The 14128-nt window shown below is 43.7% G+C and overlaps 1 protein-coding gene across 12 annotated transcripts in view; it reads left to right on the plus strand.

Annotated features, from left to right (window-relative positions):
* DST (dystonin) overlaps positions 1-14128 on the plus strand; it is a 472092-nt gene that overhangs the window by 50212 nt on the left and 407752 nt on the right. For all 12 annotated transcript variants that reach the window (XM_059400215.1, XM_059400198.1, XM_059400206.1 and 9 more), the window contains exon 3: positions 5152-5352. In XM_059400215.1, the coding sequence (XP_059256198.1) occupies positions 5152-5352 (201 nt within the window). The remainder of the gene's footprint in view (positions 1-5151; positions 5353-14128) is intronic.

Here is a 14128-nt window from a genome sequence, read left to right on the forward strand (position 1 = left end):
GATCATGACCTGAGCCGAAGGCAGCGGCTTAACCCACTGAGCCACCCAGGCACCCAAGACTGCATATCTTGAGAAGTTATTACCCCAAAGGCACTGATAAAATGGGGTAGCCTAAAAATGGCAGAAGTTCACTGCTGAGAGACTTCCAGGTGTTAATCACCTATTGGTTAAAGGGGATCCAGGCAAGATCAAGTGAATAGAGAAATGGACATTATACCGACACAATCAGGTCCTGTTAACATCTGTAAGAACCTACTCTTTTAAAATAAAATTTTCTTCTATCAGGTTGTGGCTTTTTCATATTTTTTTAATTTCTATTTTTTAAAAGATTTTATTTATTTGAGCAAGAGAATGAGAGAGAGAGAGAGAGAGAGCATGAGAAGTGGGAGGGTCAGAGGGAGAAGCAGACTCCCCACGATGAGCAGGGAACCTGATTAAAGACTGGATCCTGGGATTCCAGGATCATGACCTGAACTGAAGGCAGTCGCTTATCCAGCTGAGCCACCCAGGTACCCCAAAGGCTTTTTAAATGTAGTATTTAAGACAAGCAAATACAATAAAACTAGGGCCTATAATTCTGTACATAGTTTAGGAAAATAAGCAGGTGGCTGCCCAGTGATGACTCCATGTGGCTGATGTGTCTGTAATCATAACTATACACCCGACAGGTGAATTGCTTCTGCAACATCTAGGAAATGAAATAGTGATGATTACGGTGATAATTTATTGATTACTTATTGTTATATTTGTCCTGTTGTGAGTACCTAATGTGAATTATCTCATTTAAACACCATCATAACTCCATGAGAGAGGTATTAGTATATGTATTTGACCGATGGGGAAACTGAGGCACAGGGAAGTAATTTGCTTTCCTACTCCATGATGGAGCTTGTGTTCGAGCCCAGGTTAGATTCAGTCTTTAGAGAGTAAATGCTCCGGATTCTCTGGAGCAAAGAATTCTCTCTCCTGATGGTCAGGGGTGGCTGGTATCTCAACAGTACCCATGTGTATCTGTCAGTAAGGCATACCTGTGGCATGACGCATTTTCCTTTTATATCTGATTAATAACACGCTTTGTCTCTAAGAATAGCTTTTATGGGGGGTGGCTCAGTGGGTTAAGTCTCTGCCTTTGGCTCAGGTCATGTACTCGGGGTCCTGGGATCAAGCCCCACATCAGGCTCTCTGCTCAGCAGGAAGCCTGCTTCTCCCTTTCACTCTGCCTGCCTCTCTGCCTATTTGTGATCTCTCTCTATTTGTGATCTCAAATAAATAAATAAAATCTAAAAAAAAAAAAAAAAAAAGAATAGCTTTTATGGGGCACCAGGGTGGCTCAGTCTGTTAAGCACCTGACTTCAGTTCAGGCTGTGATCTCAGGGTGCTGGGATTGAGCCCCGCATCAGGCTCCCGGCTCAGCGGGGAGGCTGCTTGTTCTTCCTTTCCATCTACCCCTCCCTCTGCGTGCCTGCATGTCTCTCTCTCTCTCAAATAAGTAAATGAAATCTTTAAAAAAAGAATATCTTTTATTCATACAAATGAAATACATAATAAACCCAGCCAACACATATGTATCACTCCACGGCAGATGCACTTCTAAGTATATACTGTAATCCATTTATTCATCTCCGTAGCCCTATGAAAGTAGTCCTAGTTTTCATCACCATAGTACAGATGAAGAAATGAAGTAACTATTCAAGATCTCACAGCTAAGAAGTGACAGAGGCAGTAGTCAATCCCAGATAGTTTGGCTGTGGTCTGTGTACTATATACTGTAATGTTTATAAAAAGTTGTTTAAAAATAATGCCAGTGTATTTAGCTATAATAGAAACCACAGAGGCTTACATGGTGCTGCTCAGATCTTTAAAAAAATGTGAACGTGTAAAGAAAGCGTGAAGAAAGTGACTGAAATTTAGGGAAAGAAGGATGGTGTAAACTGTTTCTAATTTCTATTATCACAAGTAAGGTAGTACCTTAAGTACCTTCACACTTGGTAGAATCTGTTGAGAGTAGATACAGGGATGCAGGTTTCCTCAGCTATTGCTGTCCAGAAGGATTGCACCAACCTGTTTGGATCTTGATCTTTTTTTGAGGGCATCACATTAAGGGAGTCCCCCCTCCCCAAAGTGTTTTTAGAATTTGTAGGCCAGTAAGAAATATTGATAATAATACAAGTTAAATTCCGTTGCCTATTACTCATAGGAACACAAGAGAAGGAGGATCTACTTCTTTTTTTTTTTTTTTAAAGGTTTTATTTATTTATTTGACAGAGAGAAATCACAAGTAGATAGAGAGGCAGGCAGAGAGAGAGAGAGGGAAGCAGGCTCTCTGCTGAGCAGAGAGCCCGATGCGGGACTCGATCCCAGGACTCTGAGATCATGACCTGAGCCGAAGGCAGCGGCTTAACCCACTGAGCCACCCAGGCGCCCCCCAGGAGGACCTACTTCTTACCAAAGACATGTATTCACCTCACCCCAGCATGACAGGAGCTAGTATACCAGCAAATACTTGGTTAATTCTACCAGTGCACACTTTCTGAGCTGGAGAGAATGTAGGGGATGTGGAAGTTAGTGCCACCTAGTGGTAAGACTGAGCTCTGACTCCTGGAGGTTCTGACTCTTTGAACCACAGAAATACCACGGAGATTGTTAAAAAGAGGTTCTTTGCATACTTGAAACTAGTGTGACATTGTGCGTCAACTATACCACGATAAAAATAAAAAAAAAAAAATTAAAGAGGTGGTGAGGTCAGTTGAGCGTCGGACTCTTGGTTTCAGCTCAGGTCATAATCTCGGGGTTGTGAGCTTGAACATGGAGCCTCCGCTTGAGATTCCCACCCTATCCTCCTCCCTCTGCCGCTTCCGCTCATGCACTGTTTCTAAATTAAAAAAACAAAACAAACAAAAAAAAAAACTTTAAAGTAAACGAATAAATAAATAATAAGAGGGAAAAAGGAGAACAACGCCCCCCCACCCCAAATCCCTAAACCCAAGCCAAAAACTAACCCTCTTGGCCTCGCAGCTAGAGAGTCTAATTCAGAAGGAAGCAGAGTAGAGAGAGAGTGTGTGCTGCGTCTGTGTTCGGGAAGAGTGTCCAGGAATGCCCGTGTTTAAAAGGCAGCCCCACGTGGCGTTGGTTCTCATGGTTTGGTCCTAACTCCACTTAGAAGGCATTTTAGGGATTGGCCCAGCTCCCTCTTCCTAATCCTCTTCTCCGGCAGCTGCTGGAGTATCTCTTGATTATGTGGGAATGGTGGGGATGTTCTGAGACTATTCTGGGTGAAGAGGTTCCAGCTGAGCTTGCACACAGAGGAGGGATGGGAACAGGCCCGTGTGTTTGGGGATGAGAGAAAAGCACCGAAGAGTGACCTCAGTTTTGCCTCGTCCATTTGCATTTCCTCCTTATTGATTTCTGTTGACCTCAGTGCTATTTTGACTCTGTGGGTCACACCCTACTTTTTGTCTTTTTTCTCCTCCTTCTTGTCCTTAGGCCTGGTATTTGGGGTCTCCATCATCAGACTCCAGACCTTCTTCCATGTCCCTCGCTGGGAATTCCCGTGTGCACATTATCTCTCAGTATCTCATACTGCTTCTCCCCCTGAAATTCTTTCTCTTAATTTTTTATGCTTTTACGCAGTCTAAAAGTTTTTTCAGACATCTTTTAAAAGTCTGAAGACCAGGGCACCTGGGTGGCTGGCTCAGTGGGTTAAACCTCTGCCTTTGGCTTGGGTCGTAATCCCAAGGGTCCTGGGATTGAGCCCCCGCATCAGGCTCTCTGTTCAGCAGGGAGCCTGCTTCTTCCTCTCTCTCTGCCTGCCTCTCTGCCTACTTGTGATTTCTGTCTGTCAAATAAATAAATAAAAATCTTAAAAAAAAAATTCTATTTAAAAAAAAAGTCTGAAGACCCTTGGGGCCAGTGGGTGGCTCAGTTGGTTAAGCATCTGACTCTTGATCTCAGCTCAGGTCTTGATCTCAAGGTCATGAGTTCAAGCCCCACTTTAGGATCCATCCTGGGCGTGGAGTCTACTTTGAAAAAGAAGGTCAGAAGACCCACAACCACACTGAAGACCCCCTTGGAGCCTTTAACACCCTATATCGTCTAATTTCCCACTGTACCTCATACATAGCTTATATGTTTATCCTAGTATGTCATGAAATAATTGCTGCATAAATATATTATCCCCCGTCCATTATTTTACTTATTCATTCATTCCTTCTGTTGTTTCCCTTGACTGGAATATAAAGTCTATTCATTTTTCAAATGCCACCCACATATCGAAGCCAAATATAGACTATTTTCGGTTTCATTCATTGATTCCCTCTCTGAGTTCTGCCGGCACTGTGTCCTCAACTGCCCACCTTAACTCTTAATCAGACAGGCCAGTGTATACAAGAATTGCTGCTCTTTGAGGAATTGTAAGCTACCTGAGGGCGGAGACTATTTTATGTAATTCTTCGAGATTTTCCAAAATCATATATTCCCAAATGCGTAATATGGCTTACTTATATAAAGATTTTATTTATTTGGCACAGAGAGAGAGAGCACCAGCAGGGGGAGGGGCACAGGGAGAGGGAGAAGCAGGCTGAGCAGAGAGCAGTGTGGGGCTTGATCCCAGGACACTGGGATAATGACCTGAGCCAAAGGCAGATGCTTAACCCCCTGAGCCACCCAGGCACTCTGTGTAATATGGTTTAACTGAACTTGTACTCTTCTCTTTATGGCATTGCTTCCGTTTAGTTTTGAATCTTCACTTTTGGCATTTTATAATGTTGCTTTACCTTCCTGCTTTCCTGCCTTCAGAGTCTGTTCTCAGGAACATAGAGTGACACTTTGCCACGTCACAGTATTCAGCCCTGCTCCTCTACCATGCCTCATGCCTAAGTGGAAATACCCTTCTTCACATGCGGTCTGATGTATATACACATAAGTAAAGCAATGTGCTCACCTGCTGTTTTTATTTTTTTTTAAATATTGTCATTGAATTTAAAGCATTTTTTAATGTTGAGCCTCCTTCTACATCCATGCTCCCTTCAGGAATGTAAATGATCTCACTGAGCTCTGTGACTTTTAGAGCTCTTTGTAGAATTAGCGCCGCAGACTCTCCAGAAATGAACTCAATACAAATCTGGATTTGTGTGGGTTTGTTTTCCACTACAGGGATTCAGAGCGAGCCCTCGGCATCTCAGAAGACGGGCTGCAGCGGCTGCAGCTGCTCGCCTGGAAGAAGCCAAGCCTGTGGTGGAGGTTCACCACCAGAGTGAGCAAGAGATTTCCGTGAGGAAACGAAGAATCAAGAAAAACAGCCGAGTCCAGCCAGAATTCTATCACTCCGTCCAAGGTGCCTCAACCAGAAGGCCTGTGAGTAGAGAACTTTTATAAGAATGTTAAATCCATGGCGTAGTTCATTTCGTTTTAGAAAATTGTCAGATGAGATCGTCAGGTTGTTCAGTGCCCTGAACCCATACACATCCCAGGAAGGAGTGTGATTCCATAGAAAGTGCTGGGCCAGAGTTGTCCAAGAGGCTAGAGCTGGTCGCTGCAGACGGGGTGATTTAAAAAACGGGTGAATTCTGAGCCCCATTAGAGGCAGGGTCGAGGATTAGAGCAGGGGCTGCAGAGTCCACAAGCCGAGGGGCCAGAATGGTGAGATCGGAGTTGGTCAAGAGGGTGAACAAGACAGAAGAGAAGCAGAGGAGGGAAGGGTAAGGCTGGGGTCTGGGCCAGTAGCTGAGCCCTGCTGGGATGTGGCTCTCGGACCACCGAGGCCAGTGCTCTGGTCTATAGCCCGCCAGGGTGACAAGGGTGCTAGCCTTCTCGGCTGTGGCCTTTGTTCTGGACCAGGGCAGCAAGCAGTGTTGTCCTTTTCTGCCCAAGTGCTAGGTGTTGCTGTGGGCTGCAGTGCTGCTTACCTGGGAAAGTTGGGCTCACCGGTCTCTACCGCCTGACCACATTGTTCTATGTGCTCTGATATTTTTTCTCGGTTCGGGTCCTCCCCCATGGACTTCTTATGCAAGGTTGTGATGGTTAAGGATTTGGGGCTTAGAAAATGCCACTGTAAAACATTCTCAAAAGCATTTCGTAACTGCAATAATGTTACATTGATTTAGCATTAAAATGAGGTTTCCCTGTGGTTCATTGCTCTGTTGTGGGGAGCATTTCTCATGCTAACCTAGGGGAACCATCATTATTTGGATTGATAATAGGTTTTTGTAAATTATTATAACAGAACTGCCCTTTTGTGGAAGTAACTGTGTCCCAGGCACAGTGGAGATTGCTAGGAGGCCAAGAGAACGTCTAACTTGGTGCACTGGCCAGAGACAATGGCAAGAAGCTAAATTCCCTTACAGGAAAGGTCCTACATGTTTTTGACCAATTGTAAAATAAACTCATATTTCAAGATCAGAGTCTTCTTTTCACGATTTAAGGAAACAAGCTATGTAGAATTTGGTATCTATGTGGTATCTACTATGAAGTGGTAGGAAAAGTTATTCATTCAACAAACATAATAAGCTTTTTTATATAGGAAATAAGGGATACACAGATGCATATTCATAACTGATGATTCTTAAGAGCTCACTGTATAACAGGACCCCCTTAATAACCCTATGAGGTAAATGGTATTATTCCCATTTTTTGAATGATGAAACAGTGGCTCAGAGAGTATAAATAGCAGTCCTAGGTTTACCTAGCTGTTAGAGGCACACTCTAGGGTTTGGATCTAGGCAGCTTGCTTCTAGCTTCTTGGCTGTCCATTCTGCTACCTTCCTGTAGTACATGGCCTCTCGGACAGCTGAGTCCATGGACCGACATGCAAAGAAGTACATGAGATGCATATCTGTGTTCTGAAAATGCTATTATACAGTTCTGAACAAGGTGCTGGGGAAGCACTGTGGAGGAACAGCAGATGCCAAGGATGAGTCCTGAAAGATGAGTATATCAGGTGGAAAGTGGAGGTAGGGATCTCTGATGAGAGGATCCTGTACAAGAGCACAGAGATGTGGAAGGTCTGGCGTACTCAGCAAGAACTGGAGGTGGTGCTGGTAGATGAGGCCAGCTGGGTCAGGCAGGGCTAGATCACTAAGGGATTGTATGTTATGCTGAAGAGTTGGCTTTACCTTCTGGGGTGGGGATCCGCTGAGGGTAGGGTGAATAGGCACGTTGGTTTTCTCGCTCAGAAGTTAGCTAACTCTTTGCTGCTTCTAATCTCCATGGGGTTCAGGTTGGATAAGTGGTTATCATCACACTTTAGAAACCATCAACCACCATTACTCTCTTGTGAGCACTGTATGTGAGCACGTTGGGTAATAAGATGTATTCCTGTTTGACTTTGAAATTGGTATCCAGTTTGTCTTTGAATGCCTAGCTTCTCTCTCCTTTTTTTTTTTTTTTTTTTTAAGATTTTTGTATTCGACAGGCAGAGATCACAAGTGGGCAGAGAGGCAGGCAGGGGGCAGGGGAAGCAGGTTCCCTGCTGAGCAGAAAGCCAGATGCGGAGCTTGATCCCAGGACCCTGAGACCATGACCTGAGCTGAAGGCAGAGGCTTAATCCACTGAGCTACCCAGGTGCCCCAGCCTAACTTCTCTCTTTGTCTGCCTGGTGAATTACAACTGACTTCTTAAGAGTGACTCATGATCAGCAGCTTGTTCAGAAAAGTCTTGTCTGGTCTGTCCTATCATAGTGAGATACCTTTTTTGGTTTGATCTTCGTACTTTGTACAGATCTCCTATATAGCAGTTATCCAAGTGAAAAAAATCAGGCTCTGTAAGAAAATGGGCATGGGTTCAAGTTTGGCTCTGTGGGTCTGGCAAGAAACAGGTGGCATGGTAAGAGAGTTTAACTGAAGAGAGTTTAATGAAAGGACTGTTTACGGAGGTGTGGACAGGGCTAAGATGCTTCGCTAACCTTTAGGTGGAGCTTACCCACCTACCCACTCCTGGCCTGAACAGGCAGCAGACAACGCTGGTCTTACTGGATCCTGGTGAGAACTACTGGGGCCATGAAAGAAACTTTCATAGGAATTGTGATTGAGGAGTGCGGCCACAGCCAGAACCTGCAGAGGCAGGAAGAAAGTGAGGGGAGTGCTCTCTTAGCTCCTGCTGGGCTTGGGCAGGGCCTTGGGAGGTGCACATTACAGAGATCAGCCTCCCAAGGACAGAGCAAGGGAGAGGGGGGCAGAGAGTGTGAGAGAGGATAGGGACAGTAGAAAATAAAAGAGAACAGACCAGGTCATCTTTGCCAGATGGTGTAACTCTCTGAGACTCCAATTTCTTACTGAAGAGTGACAATAACAGTAGCTAGCTGTGGAGCTGGGAGGGTGAATTAAGCTGACATGGAAATAGATGGGACAGTCATCTGCTTAGAACCAACAATAAGTGGTAATTCCTTCTCTTCCTTTCCTTTCCTTCCTGTACCTTGACTTATTTGGGGGCTCTATCAACTGGTAGCTCCTGGCCCATGACCTCTGAGTGTATTTTATTGAGTAAAAGAATGAATGATATTTACAGATGACATATAGCTTCTGCACTATAGGGATTTAGAGAACAGAGAGGGCTACCCTTTCTCCCTGCACCTCCCTCCCTGAATCCCCATAGGGTGGATGGGGGGTAACTCCTTCACAGAAAAGATGGGTTTGGGTTGGTCTTTAAAATTCTGGCCAGAATGTGGCATCTGGGTGGCTTAGTCAGTTAAGCATCTTCTATCTGCTTAGGTCATGATATCAGGGTCCTGGGATAGAGCCCTGCGTTGGGCGCTGTGCTCCCTGCTCAGCGGGGTGTCTGCTTCTCCCTCTGCCTTTCCCCCTGCTCATGCTCTGTCTCTCTTTGTCTCAAGTGGATAATTTTTAAAATCTTAAAAAAATAAAATAAAAGGCTGGCAGGAATGCAATAGGCAGCAGAAGTTAGGTATGACAAGTGGAATAAACAGAAGTACTGAGAATCACTTGATTGGATGTGGGGATTTCCATGAGAGAGAAGTACAGGAGCTGGAAAAAGAGATTGGGGCCAAAATACATTCTGGGCAACCCCTGTGTTTGAACTTCATTGTCTGTGCATCGTGGAGTTCTAGAAGAGCATGATCAAAGCACAATTTTAGGAAGCTTAAACGTGAGCAGGACGAGTCAGGGAGGAGCAGGACAGCGGTCGGGTAATAACTAGGGCAGGAATGTGGGTGGGAGGTAATTAGGGCTGGAACTTGGCCCTAAGACGTGCTGTCGTTGCTTCTGAGGAATCAAAGATGACCTTTGCTCTGACTTCTTGAGAAGGAATTAGAAGGGAGAGAGTAGAGGCAGGAATTGGCAGGGGAGGCTACTCTGTTGCTTAGGGCAAAAAATCTGGAGAGTGTTCTTTGGGGCAGGTAAAGCTCACCTCCTCCATCTGTCTGCATCTGTTAGGGTTGTTGGGAGACTGGAAATTGTCAGAGTTGGTGAGGAAGCTATTGGTACCTTATCTCACATGATTCCCTTTCAGCCTCCTGGAATCTTATGGCCTCTGCTGACACATTCCTGTGTTTATGCCATATGTGGACTTGAGTCCAGGCCTTGTGCCTTCCTCTTCTGTAATTGGTTAGGTGCTGTTGGTAGTGCCTCACCAAGTCCAGAAGACACATACCTGAAGCCTGTGCCTTTCCTGACATATACCTTTGGAGAAGATCAGTGTTACCACGGGTTGCCATGAGGTCAACTCTGATGGTGTCTTGGAGATGCAATAAAACTAAATCAGCTATGGTGATTCAGGATTATTTGAATGACTTTATATGAAGCGCTCCAGACATTTTTTTTTTTTTTGAAGATTTTATTCATTTATTTGCGAGAAAAAGAGAGAGAGAGGAGAGAGACAAGCAGACTCGGCACTGAGCACAGAGTTGGATACGGGGCTTGATCCCATGACCCTGAGATCATGACCACAGCTGAAGTCAGCAGTCAGAGGCTTAACCGACTGAGCGACCAGGCACCCGTCCAGACATTTCAAATCTCAATCTGAATAATAAACAGGCCTGAGACTGAGAAAGAATGAACTAGGATGTAGCCATGAAGGACAGGGGTCAGAAGCTGTGAAAGCACTGTTTCAGTGAGCTTTCTGTAGGACTGGCCTCTTGATGAAGCAGGCCACGGGCCACATGGAAGGCATTATACCTCAGGATCTTGGGCTGCTCTAACCTGTGTACTTTTTCTCAATCCATAATTTATACTCAAATGTGCCTAGATGCATTCATAATAGAGATCACTAATATAAACTTAATTAATAATGTATGTGCATTTTATTTCACTCCTTTGGAATGTTTCTGAAGGTGAGTTAGCTAAAAAAAATAATCCTGATTTTTCTCTTAGTAAATTTGCCTTGGGACTTTTGTTATGACATGTCACTGGAACACTTAAGGAATTTTCCACCACCTTGGAGCAGAAAAGATACTTAGTTCCCAATCTCCATTTGTTCTTTAATATTTTGACAGTACAAAGCCTTTTTTGGGTGAGTACCAGAATCCTAGAGTTTTTAAACCTTCTCATCATCACAATACACATAATAAACAAGATCTCTCACGTTTACTGCCTGCTTACCATGTGGGCAACATGTGGGCATTGTTCTCCGGTGTTTCCCTGTTTTTTCTCATTTCATCTCCCCAGTGCTTCTCTGGGGTAGGTGCTTACTTTCTGGAAGGGGAAGCTTGTCATGCAGCTGGTAGATAACAGCACTAAGATTTAAATCCAAGCACCTTGACTGGAGCAGTTTGAGAATGGAGAAGTTCACATGATCATATTTTTAGTGCTAGATGTTTATCTTAATGAACTCTCCTAATGCATTTTAATCATGTTGAGTCTCAAGTTTTCCTGCCTGCATAGATGGTAGAAATGGTATTGAAAACCATAGGTAAGGGGTGCCTGGGTGGCTCAGTGGGTTAAAGCCTCTGCCTTCAGTTCAGGTCATGATCCCAGGTCCTGGGATAGAGACCCACATCGGGCTTTCTGCTCAGCGGGGAGCCTGCTTCTTCCTCTCTGTCTCTCTGCCTGCCTCTCTGTCAAATAAATAAATAAAATCTTAAAAAAAAAAAAGGAAAAAAAAAAAAAGAAAACCTTAGATAAGCTTCAAACTTCATTTTTGCCATGCATTTTACTGACCCTCTTTTCGTGGTAGGGAGTGGTAAGAGCCTTTCTATCTCTTGCCCTCCCACATGAACCTGTTAACCAACCTGTTAACCTGTATACCAACACTAAGCCCCAGCAGGTATTTATGTTTGTGTCGGGAGTGGGATGAGGGGAAATTAAAATTTTAGAGCACTTGCAAATAATCAGGCATGCTGAGTCCATTCCTGTTACATTTCACTGATCCCGGTTTTTTATACCCTACCTTCCCTTGTGACTTAGAATTCCCGAGACTTTCTCATGGACGTGCAAGAATATCTGATTAAAAATTGCTGGTGCTCCCAGGTCACAGCCCAAGCTGTAGCTCGCTCCCCCTGCAGGCAAAACTTTAGCCCCTGAAGCCACCACCCCTATTAATTGGATTACTGAGCCTGATAATTTTGACTCAGGAGTTGGCCCCTGGTTTAGCACAGATATTTGGTAGTCCTGCTTTCTGAAATGGCGAACGCTGAGGAAGAAGCAGATCTGGGTTGAGGATGGAAATCAAATTTCCAATTTGGATATATTACGTTAGAATTATCTGTTAGAGGGGTGCCTGAGTGGCTTGTCTGTGAAGCATCTGACTCTTGGTTTTGTCTTAGGTAGGTGAAGTCATGGGTCATGATCTTCTGGGTCATGAGAGTAAGCCCTGCATCAGGCTCCTACTCCGGGTATGGGAGGTGGAGTCTGCATGAAGATTCTTACGCCTATCCCTTTCCCCACTCATCTGTGCAAGCAGACATGCATATGCGCTCTCTTTCTCTCTCACACACATAAATAAATAAATCTTTTTTTTTTTTTTTTAAAGAAAGAACTGTTAGATATCCTAATGTCTCAGTTTCTTGGAGAACATGAGTCTGGATTGGTGGTCATTAGTACAGAAATGTTACCAAGTTCATGAGACTGAAAGGAATGATTCAGGAAGCGAATGTTAATAGAGAGGAGACTTGAGGACCGAGCCTTGGGGTCCTCCAATACTGGGAGGTTGGAAAGAAAAAATAAAGCTCCCTTATAATTCCAACTCTTCCCTTAGAAATACAGATGGAGAGAACAGATTTGGTGGTTGCCAGGGGTAGGGATATGAGAATAAAAAGTGCACACATCTGAATGCATGTGGTGTTGTCAGTGACAGAGAAAAATAAACCCTACATAAACACACACACACACACACACGAAATACAGATGCCTTGAGAGATGGGTTTAGGGCCCTTAAATTTCATTTAAGGGTATTCATCTTAGACCAAGAAAAGGCAAACTCAGGTAGAAACTACAGAAAGTAGCAGAAAAGGATTTCCCAAACCCACTCCTTACTCTTTCCTGCACCTTCTCCTACTACACCGATTCCTTGACCTCACCCTTCTTTGTCTTATGCTGCTCAAGTTTGGTTTCCAGTCTTGGGGAATATATCTGCTTTTCTTTTTAAACATTTTTTAAATTTTTAAATTAACATATCATGTATTATTAGCCCCAGGGGTACAGGTCTGTGAATTGCCAGGTTTACACACTTCACAGCACTCACCATAGCACACACCCTCCCCAATGTCCATAATTATCTGCTTTCTGGATTGCAACTTGGCTCATTGTAAGGCTGCAGGATATTTTGGAACATTGCATAGTTTTCATTTTTTTTTTTTAATTAGTATTAGCAGGATTTCAGGTCATCTTTGTAGTTGGGAACTTGCTGCCGTGTGGAAAAGCTAACTATACACCCTTGATCTCATTGAAAATATACTAGGATGTGTCTCTGTTCCTTTCCTGCTTAGATTATTAAATGGTGTTCCCTTTCCTTTTGAAATATGTAGGACCAGGCAGCTTTATTTGCATAACCTTAGGACACTTCCCTTTCTGTTGAAGGCTTGACTGTACAGCCTTACTCTGGCTTAATTAATCAGCAAATACAAAGCTTCTAAAGGAAATGTTTGTTTTCTTTTTCTCTTTGGAATTCTAGAGAGTGAACTGAATTAATAAAGTCAGATTTCTTTTACTAACTGCCTCAGAAGGATTTATTGAATTATACCCCTGCAACTTACCGAGTCTGCTATGCATTGCTATGCCTCCCTCACATAATCTTACAAAAGATTTCGCTTACTATAAATTTGCGAACATTAGGAATAAGAATATTGGTGCACAGCACGCAAGGTAGGTGGACTGCGTTAAAAGAGTAGTGCTAATACAGGCAGAATTTAATTTTGCAAACAGTTCATGGAACCAAGATTAATTTGGTGAAAGGATTCTTGCCCTTTGCTTGGAGAAAAAGAAGCCCATCTTTCTAACTTCCTGTGTCAGCATTTCGACTACAGCAAGACCTGTTGCCATTCCTTTTAAGTCTTTCTTGTACTCCAGGTTACCTTTGTCTTAAAAACTTTTAATTCTCTCAGCTCCAAGCAAAGGAAGCTTGAAGAAAACTCAAGCCTTAGAGAGACTCTGTTAGATAGCCATTTATCCCTCCAAAGTTTTCATGAACAACCTTGGATCAAAGGACTGAAAAGAAAGCCCTTTCAACAGTGGTCTTTAAATGGTGAGGGAAATGTGGGTGGGTATAAATTCCTTTATTTTAAAGTAGGACACACTGGTAGCTTCCTTTGGAAATCTGTTTGGCATTTAATAGCCGTCTTTGTCTGAGGTGACTCCTTGATCTTTGTCCTCAATACCATGGGTTACAATAGAAGACCCTTCTCTGTTGTATCCTCTGTGAAGAGGGTCTAGCTTCGCCCACCTGCTGCTGTGTTCCTTTCAGTCCTTGAGAAATGAAAATGATCAAGTTTGAGGGGATCTTAGAGCTTATCTGATTCAGAGGTCCTCCTAAAGCAAGATTCTCCTTTGCTCCAGGCCTTTGAGTGATAAGATCACCCATTGTTAGGTACCTCCAAAGTAGCAAGTTAATTGTACTTGGAATAAAAAAAGTTGTTTTCACTTATTTGTGGAACATAACAAATAGCATGGAGGACATGGGGAGTTAGAGAGGAGAAGGGAGGTGGGGGAAATTGGAAGGGGAGGTGAACCATGAGAGACTATGGACT

Source organism: Mustela nigripes, chromosome 5, assembly GCF_022355385.1.
Source record: "Mustela nigripes isolate SB6536 chromosome 5, MUSNIG.SB6536, whole genome shotgun sequence".
Taxonomy (NCBI): Eukaryota; Metazoa; Chordata; class Mammalia; order Carnivora; family Mustelidae; genus Mustela; species Mustela nigripes.